The sequence below is a fragment of the Budorcas taxicolor genome, chromosome 5, assembly GCF_023091745.1.
Source record: "Budorcas taxicolor isolate Tak-1 chromosome 5, Takin1.1, whole genome shotgun sequence".
NCBI classification, from domain to species: Eukaryota; Metazoa; Chordata; class Mammalia; order Artiodactyla; family Bovidae; genus Budorcas; species Budorcas taxicolor.
Genome location: NC_068914.1, coordinates 37164793 through 37186914, shown reverse-complemented (window position 1 = coordinate 37186914; position 22122 = coordinate 37164793). Strand labels below are relative to the sequence as shown.

At 40.7% G+C, this 22122-nt stretch overlaps 1 protein-coding gene across 3 annotated transcripts in view; it reads right to left on the bottom strand.

Annotated features, from left to right (window-relative positions):
* The window catches only part of B3GALNT2 (beta-1,3-N-acetylgalactosaminyltransferase 2), a 59917-nt gene that overhangs the window by 18133 nt on the left and 19662 nt on the right, over window positions 1-22122 (bottom strand). For 2 of the 3 annotated variants that reach the window (XM_052639447.1, XM_052639448.1), the window contains exons 4-5: window positions 18041-18234; window positions 12727-12822 (exon numbers count right to left, since the gene is read on the bottom strand). In XM_052639447.1, coding sequence (XP_052495407.1) covers window positions 12727-12822; window positions 18041-18234 — 290 coding nt within the window. The remainder of the gene's footprint in view (window positions 1-12726; window positions 12823-18040; window positions 18235-22122) is intronic. The other variant, XM_052639449.1, reaches the window with a different exon arrangement.

Here is a 22122-nt window from a genome sequence, read left to right as displayed (position 1 = left end):
GGAAGTTATGCTCCTGTCCCTCTTTTGAATTCTAGTATCTTCTAATCTCTCTCCAGTTCCTGTTTTTAGCATCTGTGCATGGCTGGCTCCTCAGTACTGCCCAGGTCTCAGCTCCATGGTAGTCTCAGGAAGGCTTTCTCTAGAGACTGAACAGAAGGCAGCCAACTCCCAACTTCTATCACATCAGCCTGCCTTCTTTTCTTAGTATTTATTTATCTGGCTGCACCGGGTCTTAGTTGTGGCACGTGGACTCTTAGCTGCAGCATGTGGGATCTAGTTCCCTGACCAGGGATGAACCCAGGCCCCTGCATTACGACTGTGGTCCAGTCTCAGCTACTGGACCATCAGGGAAGGCCCCAGCCTGTCTTATTTTCTAAAACCCACTCACCACTCCTGATATTTATTTTTCTACTGCCCATCTAACTGCTCCTCCCACTAGACTGCAAGCAGCAGAATAGTGGTGATCTTGTCTGTCTTATCAACCAGCATCTAGAATGCATGATACCAGGCATTACTCAAGTAGCTGAATGACACTGAACTCAAAAGCATGTAGAATTCTGGTATACAACAGGACATAAAGGATACAGTTTTAGCATACTAAAAACATTTTATGTATTAAAATTAAAAGATAAAGTACTTTATAGTAATGTTTCATTCAACCAGCATTATAAGGGAACTAGACAGAACTGAACTTGTCCCATAAGCTAGGGCAATGATTTGCAAGCTTTTTAAAAAAAAAAGACAAAAAAACTTCTCTACCACAAAAGATAAGAATGTTGAAGGAACCTGGATTCCTTGGGCAGTGTGTCATTTTATATTTTGCAAATGTATTCTTAAATTTCATTATCTGCGAAACTCCTGGTGTGCGTTCCAGAGCCCTAGGGCTCCTCAGAGCAGACTCTGCAGACATAACCTGTGCCATCATTTCCCAGCCTTTACAGCAGAGAAGATGAGGCCTATGTAAAAGGGCTGTTTGAGGATCAGTGATAAAGCATATACTACACAATGCATTGCCTTTTTAAAGGATCCCATTTCCTCATCTTACAAATAGCTCCTGCTCACTTCTACACTTCCCCTGGGAGACCTTAGCTCTTTATTAAACTTGATGTTCATTAACCTCGATCCTTTCTGTAAAAACAAGGAAATGTTCTCACAAATAGATGATGTACACAGAAGCATTCTTAAAAGACTAGGAAAGGACTTCCCTGGCGGCCCACTGGTTGAGAATCTGCCTTCCAAAGCAGGGGATGCGGGTTTGATCTCTGCTTGGGGAACTAAGATCCCACATGCCACTGAGCAACTAAGCCTGCACATGGCAGCTGTGGGAGCCCGCATGCTCTAGAGCCCGGCGGCCACAGCTAGGACCCTGTGCAGTTAAAAAAAAAAGACTGTGAAGCAATACACCAACTATGCTGCACAACAGATGGGTGACATCATATTCTTCTAACTCTTCTATATTTTTGTCAAGTTTTCAACAGTGAACAAGCATTACTTTCAAACATTTTCATATTTTTATAATCAGGAAAACTTTTTTTTGTAACTAAACATGTATATAAAACTAAATTTGGGGTCAATCTTCTTTCAGACATGAGCCATTATTTAAACTTTTGAATGTCTACTATGTACCAGGCTGTGGGCCATGTACTTAAGATTAAAAGAAAAAAAGAAGTAGCCACATCTTTAAGTAAGCATAATATGCCATAACACGTGCAATGACAAAGGAAAGTCACTGTTTGGGGAGGTCAGACAGAACTTCAAGACTAGGAGAGCTGAGCTTAAAGGAGTTTGAGTCCAGAAAAATAGGAAGAAGGCAGATAAAATAACAAATGAAAGGGGAGACTTGAAACAGCACTAGACATTCAGAAAAACATTAAGTAGTGCACTACTGCTAAAGCACAAGGCTGAGGAAAGAGCAAAAGAGAGGCTGAGGTCAGCTCTGTCCGCTACAGCAGAGTCTGTTCTTTACCGAAGGCAGTGGGAAGCACAGATGGTTACAAGTACAGAGTGACACAATCATACTTGCAGTTGTAGAAAGGTCACTCCAATCTCAGGCGACAGAGTAGAGGTTGGTAGGGAGAGTGGTAACCGAGTTATTTGAAAAATTCAGGTGAGAATAAGCAAATACCTATCTTAGGAATTAAGACTGCTGAGAAACTGATGAACTCACAAATAAATGTGAAGATATTCCATGATCGATTGGAAGAATTTAAAATGTTAAAATGTCGATACTGTTCATTGCTGCTACTGCTGCTAAGTCGCTTCAGTAGTCAGTGCAATCCCTATCAAAATCCCAATAGCATTTCTCACAGAAATAGAACAAACAATCCTAAAGTTTGTAAGGACTCATGAAAGATCTTGAATAGCCAAAGCAATCTAGAGAAAGAAGAACAAAACTGGAGGCATCACGCTTCCTGATTTCAAAGCTATAGTAGTCAAAACTATATTACAAAGCTACAGTAATCAAAACAGTATAGTACTGGCATTAAAAACACACACATAGCTCAATGGAACAGAACAGACCTCAGAAATAAACCTCCACATACACAGTCACTTTATTCACAATGAAGGGACTAAGATATACAATGGGAAAAGGACAGTCTTTTCTTTTTTTATTTGGTTAAATAACAAACACTGGTATGGATGAAGCACAAGCTGGAATCAAGTTGCCAGGAGAAATATCAGTAACCTCAGATATGCAGATGACACCACCCTTATAGCAGAAAGTGAAGAACTAAAGAGCCTCTTGATGAAAGTGAAAGAGGAGAGTGAAAAAGTTGACTTAAAGCTCAACATCCAGAAAACTAAGATCATGGCATCCGGTCCCATCACTTCATGGCAAATAGATGGGGAAACAATGGAAACAGTGAGAGACTTTAATTTTGGGGGCTCCAGAATCACTGCAGATGGTGACTGCAGCCATGAAACTAAAAGATGCTTACTACTTAGAAGGAAAGTTATGACTAACCTAAGCATATTGAAAAGCAGAGACATTACTTTGTCAACAAATGTCTGTCTAGTCAAGGCTATGGTCTTTCCAGTGGTCATATATGAATGTGAGAGTTGGACTATAAAGAAAGCTGAGCACTGAAGAATTGATGCTTTTGAACTGTGGTGTTGGAGAAGACTCTTGAGAGTCCCTTGGACTGCAAGGAGATCCAACCAGTCCATCCTAAAGGAGATCGGTCCTGAGTGTTCACTGGAAGGACTGATGCTGAAGCTGAAACTCCAATACTTGGGGTCACCTGATGTGAGGAACTGACTCAATTGAAAAGACCCTGATGTTAGGAAAGATTGAAGGTGGGAGGAGAAGGGGATGACAGAGGATGAGATGGTGGGATGCCATCACTGACTCAATGGACACGAGTTTGAGTAAACTCTGGGAGGAAGGACAGGGAGGCCTGGCATGCTGCAGTCCAATGGGTTGCAAAGAGTCAAACACAACTGAGTGACTGAACTGAACAAACATTTATTCCTCACAATTCTGGAGGGTGGAAAGTCCAAAGTCAACTCAGCAGCACGTTAAGGTGTCTGATAAGAGCCAGCTTCCCGACTCCCAGGTAGCTAGGACAGTCTTTCTTTAGGTTGTGCCATGCAGCATGCACGTTCTGTGTTTCCTGACCAGGGATGGAACCGGTGCTCCCTGCATTGGGAGTGTGGAGTCTTAACCACCCTGAACTTGGGAAGTGCCAAAAGGAATGACATTGGGAAAACCAGACCACTAACTTATGCTGTACACAAAAATCAACTCTAAAAGGATTAAACACTTGAACCTAAGACCTGACACCATGAAACTCCTATAAGAAAACATAGGCAGTAAGATATTTGCCACTGGCCTTAGGTATGATTTTTTGAATTTGACACCAAAACAAAGGCAAAAACAAACAAGTAGGACTACATCCAACTAAACAGCTCTAGACAGCAAAGGAAACCATCAACAAAATGAAAAAACAACCTACCAAATGAGAGAAAGTACTGGCAAATCATAAAATATATAAGAACCCACACACCTCAGTAGGCAAATCCCCAAAGAATCCAAATTAAAGAAAGGGCAGAGTATCTGACATTTTTCCAAAGAAGACATTCAAATGGCCAACAGGTAGATGAAAAGGTGCTCAACATTACCAAATCATAAGGGAAATGCAAATCAGAATCACAGTAAAATATAACCTCATACATGTTAGAATGGCTAGTATCAAAAAGACAAAAAATAACAAGTGTTGGGTACTGTAGGTGGGGATGTAAATTGGTGCCACCATTGTGCCAAAAGGTTTGAACTATTATATGATCCAACAATTCCACTTCTGGGTATCTATTCAAAAGAAATGAAAATACTAACTCGAAAAGACGCATATGCCCTCATGTTCACTGCAGCTTTATTTATAACAGCTAAGACATGTAGGCAACCTAAGTGTCTATCAAGGGATGAATGGATAAAGAAGATAAGGTATTTGTATACAATGGAATATCATTCAGCCATAAAAAAGAATAAGTCTTGTCATTTGCAACAACAGGGATAAATCCCAAGGGCATTATGCTAAGTGAAATAAGTCAGACAGAAAAAGACAAATACTATCTCATTTATCTTAAACAAACAAAAACAAGCAAAACTCATACAGAGAATATATGGGTGGTTGCTAGAGGTTGGGGGTAAGAGGTAGCTAAAATGGGTGAAGGTGATCAAAAGGTGCACCTTTCCGGTTAAGAAAAAAGAAGTCTCGGGATGTAATGAACAGCACAGTGACCATAGTTAATAATACTGTACTGCATATTTAGAAGCTGCTACAACAGATTCTTGCCCTTGAAATCCCATGGACAGGGGAGCCTGGGGGGCTACAGTCCATGGGGTCACAGAGTTGGACATGACTTAGTGGCTGAACACCAAGGCAGATCTTAAAAATTCTCCTCACAAGAAAAGTTTATAACTGTGTCTGGTGATGGATATTAACTAGACTTGCATTGATCATTTTGTAACATATATAAATATTGAATCATTATACTATATAAACTAATAAAATGAAAGTCAGTTATATCTCGATTAAAAAACGAATAAATTTAAAGAGACTGCCCTCTGAGTTGAACTAACTAAATCCTTATAGTAAAGAAAAAAATGTTCCTAGTAACTGGGAAGAGCTCTAAGGCTGAAGCTTAATTAGTAAAATCAATACCTTATAACACTAAAGGAAAGCTGGTTTCAGAGAGAATTCTGGCACTGCAGCAATGTCTAAGGGGAGAAAGATACAGTAACTGGAAGATATGAAGTCTTCTGGTCACATCCCACCTGAACGAGAAAGTTTTCAGAAACACTCACTTCACACTGCTGTAATCAAATTCAACTCCCAAACTAATGGTTCAGATTGTTTTTTAGGTGCCTTGACGTACCAGGAAGGAGGTCACCAGCTAGTGGCCTTAAGCATTCAAACCACTTTAATGTGCTAACACCCATTAAACATGAATCAACAGACACTCTGGTTTATACACTCTACAAGGTCAACGACAGGACCTGAAAGCTAAGTCCTAGACTCTTGACTATATGAGGCTGCTTTTGGTTAATCATAAGTCTTTCTCCTGGAAACAACCACCTCTTCCCCTTGGAATATATCACGCTCTTCTAAAACTTTAACAGTGATAAAATTTGGAAGGACTGATACCAAATATGTTTCAGTTCAGTTCAGTCGCTCAGTCAGGTCTGACTCTTTGCGACCCCATGAACCACAGCATGCCAGGCCTCCCTGTCCTCACCAACTCCTGGAGTTTACCCAAACTCACGTCCCTTGAGTTGGTGATGCCATACAACCATCTCATCCTCTGTCGACCCCTTCTCCTCCCACCTTCAATCTTTCCCAGCATCAGGGTCTTTTCCAATGAGTCAGCTCTTCACATCAGGTGGCCAAAGTATTGGAGTTTCAGCTTCAGCATCAGTCCTTTCAATGAACACCCAGGACTGATCTCCTTTAGGATGGACTGGCTGGATCTCCTTGCAGTCCAAGGGACTCTCAAGAGTCTTTTCCAATACCACAGTTCAAAAGCATCAATTCTTCTGTGCTCAGCTTTCTTTATAGAACGTTTCTATGAAGACCTATAAGACCTTTTAGAACTAACACCCCCAAAATGATGTCCTTTTCATTATAGGGGACTAGAATGCAAAAGTAGGAAGTCAAGAAACACCTGGAGTAACAGGCAAATTTGGCCTTGGAGTATAGAATGAAGCAGGGCAAAGGCTAACAGAGTTTTGCCAACAGAACACACTTGTCATAGCAAACACCCTTCCAACAACACAAGAGAAGACTCTACACATAGACATCACCAGATGGCCAACACTGAAATCAGACTGGTTATATTCTTTGCAGCCAAAGATGGAGAAGCTCTATACAGTCGCAAAAACAAGACCGGGAGCTGACTGTTGCTCAGATCATGAACTCCTGATTGCCAAATTCAGACTTAAATTGAAGAAAGTGGGGAAAACCAAATATGTTTAGGAGAAAGAATTGACAAGGCTTAGTGAATGCTTGGATATGAAAGCTGTGGATAAATTCCATGATTCTGGTTTGGAGACCTGAAAAAAGAGGAGATACTATGCCCCAGGACTGAAAATACAGGAGGTGAGAACGGCGGGATGGAGATGCTATCACCACTAGAACACCCAGGGGACCTTCCAAGTGGAGGTGTTCAGCCGAAGTGCATACAGAGTTTGTAAGAAATGTGGGCTGCAGGCAGACTGAAGAGCCAGTAACAAACAGGTGGTAATAGATGAAACTGCCTAGAAGAATGAATACAATAAACAGAAGGCTGGGTATCAGCTCTTAATGATTAATGTTGAAGAGGAAAACAAAAGAGGAATAGGGAAGAAGGACTGCGTCAGATTAAGCAGAACCAGAAGGATGTATATCATATTGGGTTGGCCAATATGTTCATTCTGGTTTTCCCAAAAGATGTTACGGAAAAACCTAACGAACTTTTTGGCCCAACCCAACATGAGCTAAGAGAAAACTGCAGTCAACTCAGGTAACGACTCAAAGTCTCCCCTGTAGGTAGCAGTTAGGTCACCGGGAATCTTTGTGATTGTAGTTCCAAATGAACCATATAAGTAAAAAGCTATGGTAACCCAAAAAAGCTTCACCTTGAAAACAGAAATCTGGCAAATACGACAAAACAAGTAATTCTCTTGTCCAGTCCATTCAACTGACACTTGGCACCTGACTGCTATTTCTCCTGCCCAGTACCAACTCCATCCTTGACTGGGTCCCAATATAAGATCTGTAATATTGAGCAGGGGCTTCCCTGGTGGTCCAGTGGCTATGGCTCAGCGCTCCCAATGCAGCGGGGCCCAGGATAAACCCTTGACCACAGAACTAGATCCCGCAGGCCCAAACTAAGAGTTTGCATGCCACAATGAAAGATCCTGATGCTGCAACTAAGACCTGGGGCGGCCAAATGAAAAAATATTAGAAAAAAATAATAATGTTAACTAAATTGAGTAGTTACCATAAACACTCATTGGCTCAAAAAGTGATCCTGGTTCGTTCTCTCAACTTACAGAACCTGCCAATCGTTTTGTTGTGAGGGAGGGGAAGAGCTCTCCCTTCTCCACCTCTCCTGGACCTGCTCCAAGTCACTGATACATTTGTCTTCCCCACTTCCCTCAAATGCCTTCTTCCTACTCTCTGACACAAAGCAATCACTAAGCTAGGAATCTCTGCAGATGCCTAACACCTTGTTTATGACAGTTCCCTGCTAAGATCAAGAAATTAAAGTAAAAGGTAGGGAGACTTCTGGACTTGGGGTCCAGTGGTTAAGAATCTGCTTCCCAATGCAGGGGGCCTGGGTTCAACCCTTGGTCAGGAAACTCAGATCCCACATGCTGCACAGCATGACCCAAAACAAGCATCCCTTGAAAGCAGACATCAAATATGTAATTGCTTCTGAAAATAAAAACATAATTACAAAAGTAAAAGGTAGGAAAGAACAGCACAGTGCAGATTGGGAAAAAGAGCTCTCGTAAGTCCTCTCACCTGTAACGTAACTGAGCTATCTGCAACCCATGTGGTCCCTCTTCTGTGTCCTATTTCTAACTCATCATGCAAACCAATAGAGTAGCTTAAACATACACTGTATTTTCGCGCCTGTAACCATTAACAATTTCTTATGGCCTGCAGAGAGAGATGACTACTGCTGAAGAATTTTAACTTCCATAAAAAATAAGTATGTAGGTACCCATGATACTGACAATACTGTCTCTAGTGACTTGGGTTTAATGAACAGTCTTTTTATTGAAATTAGTTTCCGGTTCAGGTGTACTACTAAAAGAAATATGAAATTAGAGAAATATTTTAAGAGAAACACACAGCAGTCTATTTAAATGTGTGACCCCCCCCACTGAGATTTCTGCTTTAGTGAGTCACACAACGAAAATACTGCAAGAACCCTGCTTATTAGCTGACAAGCCACACTGCTGACATGTTACTCCAGCAGACTGTGAAGTTTAGAGAGAATATGATGATGAAAAATTATCTACTTCTCCCTTGCAACTGGGATCAACGATCTGTTTTTCTTTGGTTATTCTCTCCTGATGATATGTAGGCAAACCCATTCATCACTATCACTGTTTTCTGTGCAAGTAAGTCCAATGAGGGCTTGATGCAGCAAAAATGAATATACATGTGAAATTAAACAAGCTTTCAACAAAACCAGGATTTTGTGTAAAAGGAAAGTATTTTAAAGTTTTTTCTTTTAATAAGGCTAATATTTATTTCAGGACATTTAAAAAACAGATAAACAGAAGAAAATAAAATTCATCCACAATCCTACTCCCTCAGATGTAGAGACTATTAAATAAGTGCACATTTATAAAAAGAAAAATAGATTACTCGGATGTAATGAAAAATCAAAAGCGAATTTAGCTTAAAGCTTCAGTGGAAATAAAGATCACAAGGCTGGGATTTCCCCAGCAGTCCAGTGCTTAAGACTTTGTGCTCCCACGGCAGGGGGCTCGGGTTCAATCCCTGGCTGAGGAATGAAGATCTTGCGTGCAATACGGCACAGCCAAAAAGTAAAATAAGAATAAATAAAATAAAATCTCAATTAAAAAAAAAAACCAGCACAAGGCATTAGCTAGTGAACATCTTAATAACTGAAATGGCCACTGCCTGATTTGACTGAGTCCTTCCCATCACGAGTACCTTCTACCATATATACCAACCTGAACACAGGTGAGGAAGGCAGCCCTTCGCCCCAATCTAGATTCTTTTTCTGAAAAACTTCAAACCCATAGAAAAGTTCAGATTAACACAAAATCCTCTAGACTCAACAACTGGCAATGTTTAGCCGCACGTGCGCTTTTTTATTTAACTTTTTGGCCATGCCACATGGCACTGGGATCTTAGCCTCCCGGGATCAAACCTGCCCTCCTTCAGCGGAAGCGCAGAGTTTTAACCACTGAACCTCCCGGGAAGTCCCTGGCCCCACGTGCTTTATCTCTGCCTACTCTTCTGCTGTTCTTTGTTGCTGAATCACTTGAAAGTAAAATACATTTCACCTTGGCTTCAGCACAGATTTCCTAAGGACAAAGACATTCTAAGGGAAAGTATAATATGGACTAACTAATTAACCAAACTGTAATTCTTTCTATGAGGTGACCAAGATAACGGAGTAGATGCATTATTGCGATTAGCCTGAAGTTAATATTAAAGCTTATTTCATTCCTCCTGGGACTCCCTTCTCTTCAAGTTTCTCAACCCAGGCACCACCGACATTTGGGGCCAGGTAATGTTGTGCTGTGGGGACCGTCCCATATATTGCAGGGTGTTGGGCAGCATCCCTGGCTTCTGCCACAGGAGGCAGGCAGGGTCCACACCTGGCTGCAGCAACTAAAAGCAACTCCAGACGTTTGCTAAGGGTGCCCTGGGAGAAGAGACCCTGCTCTCGAAGAACAAGAGCCGCAAATCCACGTGAGAACCAGCAGTAACAGGACAGCACATGCTGATCTGCTGAATGCTCACCACGTGGCAGCACGTTCTCAACGCTCTACATCTACGAAATCACTTGAGCGTGATGAGTCTGAGTGTGCTGAATCGTGTCTGACACTTTGCGACCCCATGGACTGCAGCCCGCCAGGCTCGCCTGTCCATGGAATTCTCCAGGCAAGAACACTGGAGGGGGTACTTATCCCCTACTCCAGGGGATCTTCCCAACCCACGGATTGTCTCGCGTGTCTCCTGCACTGGCAGGTGGACTCTTTACCACCCCATCACCTGGGAAGCCCCGTGAAATCATTTACACGCTAGAACAATCCTCTGAACTGGGTCTACCTTACAGAGGCGGGAACAGACACAGGGAGGGGAAGAAGTTAGTGCCGGGTCACAGAGCCTCTGAGCGGCAGAGCAGGGACTCAAGCTCACCCACAGGCGCCCAATCACACACCTGCACCCAACTGTGCCCTGAGACTTACTCACTTCCCGGTGCGGCAGTTTTTCCTTTCCTACTCATGCTAATCCTCGTGAGTCAATTGTAAAAATCAATCTTCCAGCAGGTTCCAGACCTTTCTGGACAGCACCTAGCACGTGCTAGCACTTCTGGTCCCCACAGAATCACTCTCCTCTGCCTTGGGAATCACACAAGGTCTGAGTGAGGTTTTGCCCACACTGGCTCTGAGTAGAAGAGGAGGACTCTCATCGATGACTTGCTTCAATCCTAGAAGACCTCACCAACAAGCCAGCATAGAAGTCTGCTTACAGCTGTGTCTGGAACACAGCAGGGTAAGCACATCAATGTCAGCTCTTCTGTCCTCACTAGCTGGCTCAGCGGCTCAGTGGTAAAGAAACCACCTGCTGATGGGGAGAGCCAGGTTCAACCCCTGGGTCAGGAAGATCTCCTAGAGAAGGAAACGGCCATCCACTCCAGTATTCTTGCCTGCGAAATCACATGGACAGAGGAGCCTGGCAGGCTACAGTCCATGGGGTCACAAGAGAGCTGGACACAACTGAGCAACTAAACAACAGCAACCCTCACTAGCACATAAGCTGCTTCGTGGGTAGGGATTGTTGTACTATGTACTCAAGTAGACCCAGTGCTTGGCATATACTAAGTGCTCAAAAAATATTTTCTGAGTAAATCAGTTAACAAATCAAAGAATGACTTCCTGCAAACACTGAAATCTGGGATTTCCCTGGTGGTCCAGTGGTTTGGGTCCGTACTTCCAAGGCAAGTGATGTGGGTTTGCTCCCTGGTCAGGGAACTATGATCTTACATGCTGCAGAGCAACTAAGCCTGTGCACTGCAGCTACTGAGGCCCACGCCACAACGAGAGTCCCCGCCCCGCACTGCAAGACCTCGCACAACGCAACGGGGACCCCCTGCGCTGCAACTGAGACCCGGCGCAGACAAATAAACAAATATCTTTTAAAATTAAAAAAGTAAGCTACTGGTGAAAATGAAAAATGTCTTAGAAAAACAAAAACTGAGATCCAACACTTGGCCAATCCTTCGTTGAACCACTATTCTTCATTAAGAGATAACTTTGATGGTGCATACTTCCTTTAACTAGGAAAAAAAGTCCATACATGAAATTTAAAAAGGACACAAACAGGTACACTCATATAATGCCAATGACTATTCAAATGGATATAAACTGCTAAACTATTCTCCCAAAAAAAAAAAAAAAAATCATATGCCTGAAAAATACGTAGAAATTTGAACCCACAATTCATCCTAAGAAAACCACCAGTTGGGTACCCCAAAGAGAGTGTAAAGGTGCTCACTACAGTCTTTTTTGTAACACCGAGAACTTGGAAATTTTTTCTGTTTCAGTTTTGTTCTTCTTTACATGTTTTTCAACAGAAGTTCACATATAGGTGAAATAAAGGGGCTCGCTTTGACTGTCATGGAATTAACATACACACCTGACTACCTGTACTCAGCTCCAAAGATCCACAGCACGTGATAAAATGTGTGACTTTGTTGTTGCCCAAGTGTGAACATCACCCACGTGACCAGTGGCAGGAGGAGGCTTCCTGGTTAGCCAGTAGGGCTGGTCAATCATCCAGCTTCCACATCTTAACTCAGCTTTGGTGTCCCTGGGTGAACGCCAAAGTCGACTGATGGTGTCTGCCAGAGAGGACTGGCAAACTGAGCCTTGCACAGCGGGTCCAAAACACTCTGCTCAGAAAGGTACTCAGACAGGCTGGAATCGCCTGGAAAGGGGGAGGCTGACAGGTAATGGCTGTTCATGTCTAACTGTGTGACACACGATGTGATACAACCACATATGGGCTTAACTCCAGGGCTGATGAGGCCCTTGGCAGCAAGGTTTCAAACATCTTCCACAACCTGGAGAAGTTTAATTTATCTTGGAACGTGACCCACCTCTTTGGCATTAGCCTGTCCACACTTCCCTCCACCTCCTTGTTGTTTAGATAAGCAACTATCTGATGTACTCAAACAGTAACAGTGTCTTTCTAACAACCACACCTACTCATGCAGTGCTCTACTCCACTGAAGAAACCATGGTAACATGCAATGCTTTTCAAAGTGTGGTTGGGAACCTTTGGGGCACCATGACGCTCTCTGGTGGGAGGAGTGCAGAAGGCTACAGCTTAGTACACCCCTGCTGTGGTGTCATCTGTCACTCTGGAGAGCTGTCCTGGCAGGAGAATATCAAATGCCTGCCCCCAGAAGCACATCTCCAGGGCGAGAATGGCCCGCATCAAGCCCAGAGTCTCTTCGTTGTAGTACCTCGGGTAAGATGAATTGCTCCACAGGCTTGTACCACAGCTTGTTCACCTGCACACCACAGCTCGGAGGACTGAAGCGAGCAATGAAGAGGGCCTCCTACAGATTGGGTGGGGAAAAGACAAGAAGAAATACTTCCCATCAGATGTAGCAAGTTTTCACACAGCTGACATTCTAAATTCTCAGAGGCCCCAACCGTGGCTACTAACATTGTTGTACTGTGGTTGAGGCATCATTTGGGCTTTCCAGGGCAATCATGGTTATTAAGTAAAGCTACTTAAGATCACCAAGGCTGTCATGAAGTTCTAAAACGCTAAATATAATCCACATAACTTTAAAAGAATAAAAACAATACCTTGAAATGAGGAGCATTAAGGGAAGTGTAAGGTGTTAAGCAAACTTAGTTGCTTAACCCCAAAGGGTTAAGAATAAACTGAAAGATCACAGACTTCTACATAGAACAAAGGTACTCAGGAACCACCCTTCAAAAAGTACCTTTAGAAGAACAAACAGAAACAAAAATGGGAACATTAAAAAAAGACTGATTCTCATTAGGACTATTGTTTTCTGTGGGTCCTTCCTTTTTGTTTTAGGCAAGAACATCTCCTTATTCTCATCGCTATTCTTAGATACCAATTTGCTACGGGAGATACTTCTGTTAAAGCTATCAAGACCATGCAGAAGTTCAGAATGAAGGGAGGTTAAGTGAATTACGTGTATTTCTTTCATCGGCAGTGGCCTCTGGTAATGCAGTAGTAATACTTTATACACTGCGACTACCTGTGAACTCACTGCAACCCACCTGAGATCAGACCTTCCTTGAGGACAAAGAGTAACCTCTCCTTGGGTAAAAAAGAAAATATGGCAACTAAAAATTAAATCAACACGATAAAAATATTGTACATCTGAGTCAAACTACTTGAGTGACAGCTCAAAAAGACTCTAGGGACTTCCCTGGTGGTTCAGTGGCTCAGACGCCATGCTCCCAGAGCAGGGGGCGCAGGTCTGGTCCCTGATCAGGGGACTAGATCCCACAGGCTGCAACTAAGGCCTGGTGCAGCCAAATGGATAAAGAAATAAAAGAAGCTTAAAAAAAAAAACCCACTACATATACTAAGACAATTAATCATGAAAAAATTCAAGATTGATCCTAATTTCTAGGTAAGGTTGACAGTGAAATTCAGAGTACCGCTCTTGCTGTTACCTATTCTTGCTTGAGGCAAGAATATACAATGGAGTAAAGACAATCTCTTTAACAAGTGGTGCTGGGAAAACTGGTCAGCCACTTGTAAAAGAATGAAACTAGAACACTTTCTAACACCATACACAAAAATAAACTCAAAATGGATTAAAGACCTAAACGTAAGACCAGAAACTATAATAAAACTCCTAGAGGAGAACATAGGCAAAACACTCTCCGACATACATCACAGCAGGATCCTCTATGACCCACCTCCAAGAATACTGGAAATAAAAGCAAAAATAAACAAATGGGATCTAATTAAAATTAAAAGCTTCTGCACAACAAAGGAAAATATAAGCAAGGTGAAAAGACAGCCTTCAGAATGGGAGAAAATAATAGCAAATGAAACAACTGACAAAGAACTAATCTCAAAAATATACAAGCAACTCCTGTAGCTCAATTCCAGAAAAATAAACGACCCATTCAAAAAATGGGCCAAAGAACTAAACAGACATTTCTCCAAAGAAGACTTACAGATGGCTAACAAACACATGAAAAGATGCTCAACATCACTCACTATCAGAGAAATCAAATCAAAACCACAGTGAGGTACCATTTCACACCAGTCAGAATGGCTGCGATCCAAAAGTCTACAAGCAATAAATGCTGGAGAGGGTGTGAAGGAAAGGGAACCCTCTTACACTGTTGGTGGGAATGCAAACTAGTACAGCCACTATGGAGAACAGTGTGGAGATTTCCTTAAAAAGCTGGAAATAGAACTGCCATACGACCCAGCAATCCCACTGCTGGGCATACACACTGAGGAAACCAGAACTGAAGGAGATACGTGTACCCCAATGTTCATCACAGCACTGTTTATAATAGCCAGGACTTGGAAACAACCTAGATGTCCATCAGCAGACAAATGGATAAGAAAACTGTGGTACATACACAAAATGCAGTATTACTCAGCCATTAAAAAGAATACATTTGAATCAGTTCTAATGAGGTGGATGGAACTGGAGCCTATTATGCAGAGTGAAGTAAGCCAGAAAGAAAAACACCAATACAGTATACTGATGCATACATATGGAATTTAGAAAGATGGTAATGATAACCCTGGATGCAAGACAGCAAAAGAGACACAGATGTATAGAACAGTCTTTTGGACTCTGTGGGAGAGGGCGAGGGTGGGATGATTTGGGAGAATGGCATGGAAACATGTATAATATCATATGTGAAATGAATCACCAGTCCAGGTTCGATGCATGATACAGGGTGCTCAGGGCTGGTGCACTGGGATGACCCAGTGGGATGGTATGGGGAAGGAGGTGGGAGGGGGGTTCAGGATGGGGAACACGTGTACACCCGTGGTGGATTCATGTTAATGTATGGCAAAACCAATACAATATTGTAAAGTAATTAGCCCCCAATTAAAATAAACTTATATTAAAAAAAAAACAAAAAACAAAAGCAACTCGCCTCGAAGACTACAACAGGATCCACAATCCTACAATGAATTATTCACAGTATCTAGGATACAATCCAAAGTTACTCAATGTAAAATAAAACAGGAAAATGTTACTGTATGCAACAGAAAAGATGATAATCAACAAAGACACGCCAAGATGACTCAAATTTAGTATAGCAGACAGGATTTTAAAGCTGTCATTATAATCTAGGTCAAAGCCACAGAAATAATATGTTCAAAATGAATTTAGAAAAACAGGAAACTTAGAAAAATGGGTTATTTTAGAGAAAAAGAAACTACACGTAACTGAAATCCCAGAAGGAATGGACAGAAATGGGGCTGGGAAAAAATTTTCTTTAGGAAAAACAGCTAAAAGTTCTATAAATTTGTTAAAAGACATAAATTTACAGGTTGAAGAAACTTGGCAAACCCTGAGCAGAACACACAAAAGAAAAACCACACCAAGATACAACACAGCCAAACGGCACAAAACCAAGTACGTATAAAGAGAAAGTCTTTAAAGTAGCCAAGACGACTTTTCTCTAATATACATTTAGCTGTTTAGAGCAAAAATTATAATACTGTGTTGTGGGATTTATAGCACACATAGATATAAGGCATATGACAATTATAACAACAAGATGGGGAACAGTAAATGGAATTATATAGTTGCAAGGTTCTTGTATTTTACAGGAAGGGGTACAATGCTAAAGAAGACTGAAAAAGTTCAGGACATGCATTGTAATTCTTATGTCAACCAGACTGACACAAAATAATAATAGAAAGAGCTGTAGCTAAAAGGAAAATAGAAATATTAAAATGGAATTCTAAAAAATACTCAACCCAAAAGAGGTAGAAAAGGAAGAAAAGAGAAACAAAAAACACAGGATAAATAGAAAACAAATAGCAAAATGAAAAACTGAAATCCAACCACTTTAGTAATTGCCTTAAGTATAAATGGAAAAACTAGCCCTTGTAAATAGCAGGGATTCTCAGACTAGATAAAAAGGAATACCTAACTATATGCTACCCATAAGAAACACAATTTCCAGCCATATATAAAAAGAGTTAATACTTCATGATCAAGAAGAATATCAAGTTGCTTTAATACTGCAAAGTTAATAAATGTAACTCAACCACAATAAAAGAAAAAAGGGGAAAAACCCTTTGCCCATCAACAGAACAGATAAATACTATGTATTGTTGGAATACAACTTAGCAATTAAAAGAAGGAAAAGGGAAAATCTGCTGATACATACAACAACATGGATGAGTTTCAAAAACATCACGTTGAATAAAAGAAGCCTTACTCCAAAGAGTGCTTAGCATATGCTTCTATTTATAAATGAACTCCTACAAAAGGCAACATTGGCCCATGGTTGAAAGAAAATGAGAACAGTGATTGCCTCTAGAGAATGGGGCAGGGTGTCAGGAGCCTGGATTACACAGGCTTCTGTAGTTCACACACATTACACTCTGATTTTTTTAAACCAGAAACAAATATTAAAATCTAGTTAATGATAACCACACTGAAGTGTTCAGGGCTGAAATATTATTGAAGCCTGCGAGTTAATCTAAAACACATTTTTTTATTTTGGCTATGCTGTGCAGCATGTGGGATCTTAGTTACCTGACCAGGAACGAAACTTGTGTGCCCTGAATTGGAAGTACACAGTCTTAACAACTAGACCACAACTTTTTAGGAAAGTCCCTAAAATATACGTATTTTTTAAAAGATAGTTCGATGAATGACTATGGATGTCATAAAGCAAATAGAGCAAAACATTAACTACTGTAGAATTTACTTGGTGGATATATGGCGTGCGTGCGTGCTTAGTTACTTCAGTCATGTCCGACTCTCTGCGACCCCGTGGACCATGGCCCGCCAGGCTCCCCCGTCCCTGGGATTCTCCAGGCAAGAATACTGGAGTGGGTGCCATTTCCTCCTCCAGGGAGAAAGTATGAAGAGTGAAGTTGCTCAGTCGTGTCCGACTCTGGGACCCCATGGACTGTAGCCTACCAGGCTCCTCCGTCCATGGGATTTTCCAGGGAAGAGTACTGGAGTGGGTTGCCACTTCCTTCTCCGGATATATGGCACTCACTGTATAATTCTTTTAAGATTTCTATAGCTTAAAATCCAGGGACAGATCTTTTCAAATACAATGCCTTGCTACACTCCTTCAGACAAACTCTCAACAAATTTGAGGAAACAAATGGGTTTCCTCAAATATCAGAAACAGTAACCGCAGCTGTTTTAAACTTTTATTTCCTCTATGCTCTTATTATAAAGAAGATCTGATGTATCTGTTAGCCTGTATTATGGTGATAGACTTTTAGGGCTGGAAAGAAGAGACAATCATACTTGCTTACACCTACGAGTCCCAAATATGTAATACTCATCAACAGCTTTTTAAATTCCTTAGGCTTTCAGGGATTTTAGGCTGGAAATTTCTAATCTGGTCCAACTCCTCCTTTCCTGGGTATAGCATGTTTATTCATCAGTAGTGTCTTCTCAAACCAGCATTATAATACATTACACTACAATGTGTCTAATCATCAGGGAAGACAGGTGGAAGTCTCGCAACCTACGCGCTGCCACAAGGAAAAAGCTGATGATTTTGAAAAATAAAAATGGGGAAAAGCATGTACGAAGCAGTGCATACCTCCTGTTCTGCCTGATAAAGCTTGACAGTGATGTTCCTCTGGAAACCCACATCACCGGCGTCGTAAAACACCCCGAGACTCGTAATAACGATTGGATAGAGAACCCGGAAGCTCACGCTAACAACTCGGTCCTCAGAGAGCCCTGATGAAGTGTCTTCCGAAAGACTGAATGCTTCAATCTCCTGGTTCAGAACTAAGGAAGTAATAATGAGAAAAGGCGTTTTACACAATCAAACACAATCTTTTACTTCACCAATATGAAGTGCGCTTGATAGCAAAATCTAGATTTGTTAATATAATTCTTTCACAAATGGTAATACATTTTTAAAGTGCTTCAGAAATACCACTGCTTTCAGAAAAAAAAAAAAAACGTATTATTTAAGAACAAAATTTTTGGCCACATCTTAGCAAAATAATTATTAGAGGTACTTTTAATAAACTTTTGCATATGCCTATGTGCCTCTGTATGTATGAACACTATAGGGGAATATTAAACTTAAAGATTGGATAAATGGGGAAAGGTTGGATAAATGGGGATATTAAAAACAGAACTAACTGCAGTCATAAATAATGAGTACGTTTAGTCTTGCTCTGCAAATTCCAAAAATCCTACTGCACGTTGAGCAATTTTTGTGATGTCAGGCAGTTATCACTGTACAAAAGTAACTGAAATCAATTCCAATAGCACTGAAAAACTCGAGCCATGTAGTATTGACAAAGATAAACACATTAAGCACAGCGTTTCTGACCACCTACTATGTGCCACACACCATCAGATTTAATCTTTACAACTACCCTATGTGGTTGTGGCATTATCTCCAGTTTACAGAGTCAGAAAATAAGCTCCAGAGATGTATCTGATTAAGGTCACAGAAAGTGAGAGAGCAGAAATCAAACCCGTATCTACTGACTTCAGATTCAGTGCTCTTTCTATTCCCCCCGAGTCTAATCAATGACAAAAGCAGGCCTTTGGGGATAACTTTCTCAGCTACCATAAATTAATGAGGACAGACTACATGAAACAGTTAATATGGCTGAAAATAACAATGCCAGCTTGAGAAATAATCTAAAAACTTATTTTAAAAGATTATTCTACATTCTTTGTATGTTTTAGAGCTATGATTTTCCAACTCTGCAGGTCACACAGTCCCTGATGCAGGTCCCATTAGTTAAAAAAATTTGCACACACACTCATATTTATAAAATATACACTCATTGTCAGTCAATGTATTCAATATTAATTAAGGTTACATTTTATTTTCAGATAAGCAGAAATTCTGTTTCCTTCCCACACTCCAGAGGATCATTTGGATCCCTACCTTAGAGTTCCTAGCGTGCTATTTTACGCTTAGTAGTTGCTCAGTAAAATATGACTAAATAGAACTGTTGGCTCCTACCCACTTACAAACATGAGCAGGCAGGAAAAAAGGAGCATACAGATTTTGTCATGGGTTGGGGCAAGCACTGGCCAGACAGTCTAGACTCCAAATATACTGGAAAATAACAAAATTTTTTCTCTTTAATATTTTCAGTAAATAGGATATCCAAAGTGAAGCACATCTATTAAAGATTATAACATCATATATTTATAAAATATACACATATTGTGTCAAGACATTCAATATTAATAAAGATTACATTTTATTTTCAGATACACAGAAATTCTGTTTTCTTCCCACACTTACCCAAATGATCCGCTAGAGTGTGGGAAGAAAACAGAATTTCGGTGTATCTGAAAATAAAATGTAATCTTATTAATACTGACAGTATTAATACTTAATACTGACAATATGTATCTATTTTATAAATGGAAATGTGTAAATAAAATTATAACTATCTAGAAAAATTATTTTCTATCTAAAACAAATGTACCTTGAACTTCAAGCCACCTGGACAGAAGATAGCCTGCTGCTCTGATAATCCTATTAACCAAACTTCTATACATCCAGGGTATCATGATGATTAATGTTCATGATGACCTTAAGGTACTGAGATAAATCTAAATGCCATTTAAATTAAAGCGATAAAATTAGACTCTAAATACTAATTTCAGTTCAGTTCAGTCGCTCAGTCGTGTCTGACTCTTTGCGACCCCATGAATCGCAGCACGCCAGGCCTCCCTGTCCATCACCAACCCCCGGAGTTCACTCAGACTCACGTTCATCGAGTCACTAGCTAAACCTATTTTTACAAATTGGTAACCTAAATATTATATACATGAAAACTTTCTATTAATGAAAATCTCCACTCCTTTACCATTAATGAATAACAGCACTTAAAATAATAGAAAGTCTGGCTAAAGGTTTCTTTAAATTTGGCTTGGCCTGGATTTGAATTTCAAACTTAATCTGTTCTCTAACATCATCAGTAATACAATATTTTTTTACGTTCACGGTCCCTTTGGGATCTCAGTGAATGTTAAAGGACCCTCTCCCCAGAAAAACACAATTATACATAAAACTTTATTTACAGTGTTAACTAAATTCATAGACATCCTAAGTAAGAAACACCTGTTTTACAATACAGACCTGAAAATATGGTCCAATTTATTTAAAAAGCTGATTACAAGCCAATTTTATAAAAAGGTGGGTTTTTAAAAAGTAACAGTATTAAACACTGAACATATCCCAGAACTAAATACTTCCTATGTATCAACTTACTTCATCCTCATGTCCGTCCTGATGGGGTAAGTATAATACTTTTACTTCCAGTTTACAGATCACGACACTGAGGTTGCAAGTGGTAAATAACTGTTTGAGGGTCATACAGCTAGGAAATGGCACAGCCGGAGAAGGCAATGGCACCCCACTCCAATACTCTTGCCTGGAAAATCCCATGGACAGAGGAGCCTGGTGGGCTGCAGTCCACGGGGTCACTAAGAGTTGGACACAACTGATCGACTTCACTTTCACTTTTCACTTTCATGCACTGGAGAAGGAAATGGCAACCCACTCCAGTGTTCTTGCCTGGAGAATCCCAGGGACGGGGGAGCCTGGTGGGCTGCCGTCTATGGGGTTACACAGAGTTGGACACGACTGACGTGACTTAGCAGCAGATTTAAAGCCAGGAAGCCTGACTACAGAGCCTGTACTCCTAACCATTACTCTGCTGCTACCTACACAGGCAAGGTGCACACATGACAGATCTTAAAACACCTGAAGTCATAATCAGTAGATTCAAGATGTGGGGAAGTTTAACCTCCCTCAGAACCAGAGCTGAACATAAGAGGAAATGCTAATAAATAAAGGTATAAAGTTATCACCTTCCTAAAATTGTTTCCCTGGCAACACAGAGAGCCTAATTAGGACCACCTGTCTTTAATCTCATCAGAGCTCCCACAAATTTTTAACTGTAAGGAAAAAAAGAAAATTATTGCGTTTTTATTTATTTGATTACTATTTCTTTTGTACCTTAGGCAACAGTTCTTAGAGAAAGGTGATTCATAAGATCTGTATCAAGGCTATTATAAATCAACAGGCTGGTGAAATTAGCAGTTTTCTGTTAAGTTTAAACTTTACTAACTCAGGATTTATCTACACACAAGGAATTTCCAGGTGCCTGGGAACCATACTGAAAAATAAACTCTCCTGGATCCTAAAATCATATATATGTTCATAAGGAATCTTCACAGATGTGCAAAGTGGTTAGCCTGTCAGAAAGGATGAAAGATAAATTTTGATTAAAGTTTGATTTTATTTTGCCAAAAATAGACTGCCATACTATTCATCTCAACAACTCTTTCTTAAAATCAAATTTGTACAGTAGTTCCCCCGCCCCTTAACTGCAGTTCCACTTTCCCAAGTTTTCAGTTATCTACATTTAACTATGGTCCAAAAACATTAAAAGAAAAATTCCAGAAATAATTCATAAGTTTTAAACTGTGGGCCCTTCTGAGCAGCATGATGAAATTTCGAGCCATCCAGCTTGGTCCTGCCTGGTACATGACTCATCCTTGTCCAGGACCTCCCACCCATTAGGTAGGTGCTCAGCAGCCGCCTGGGTTATCTGGTCAACCATCCACACATTGCAGTGCTGGTGTTCAAGTGACCCTTATTTTATGTCAATAAGGCCTCCAAAGGCA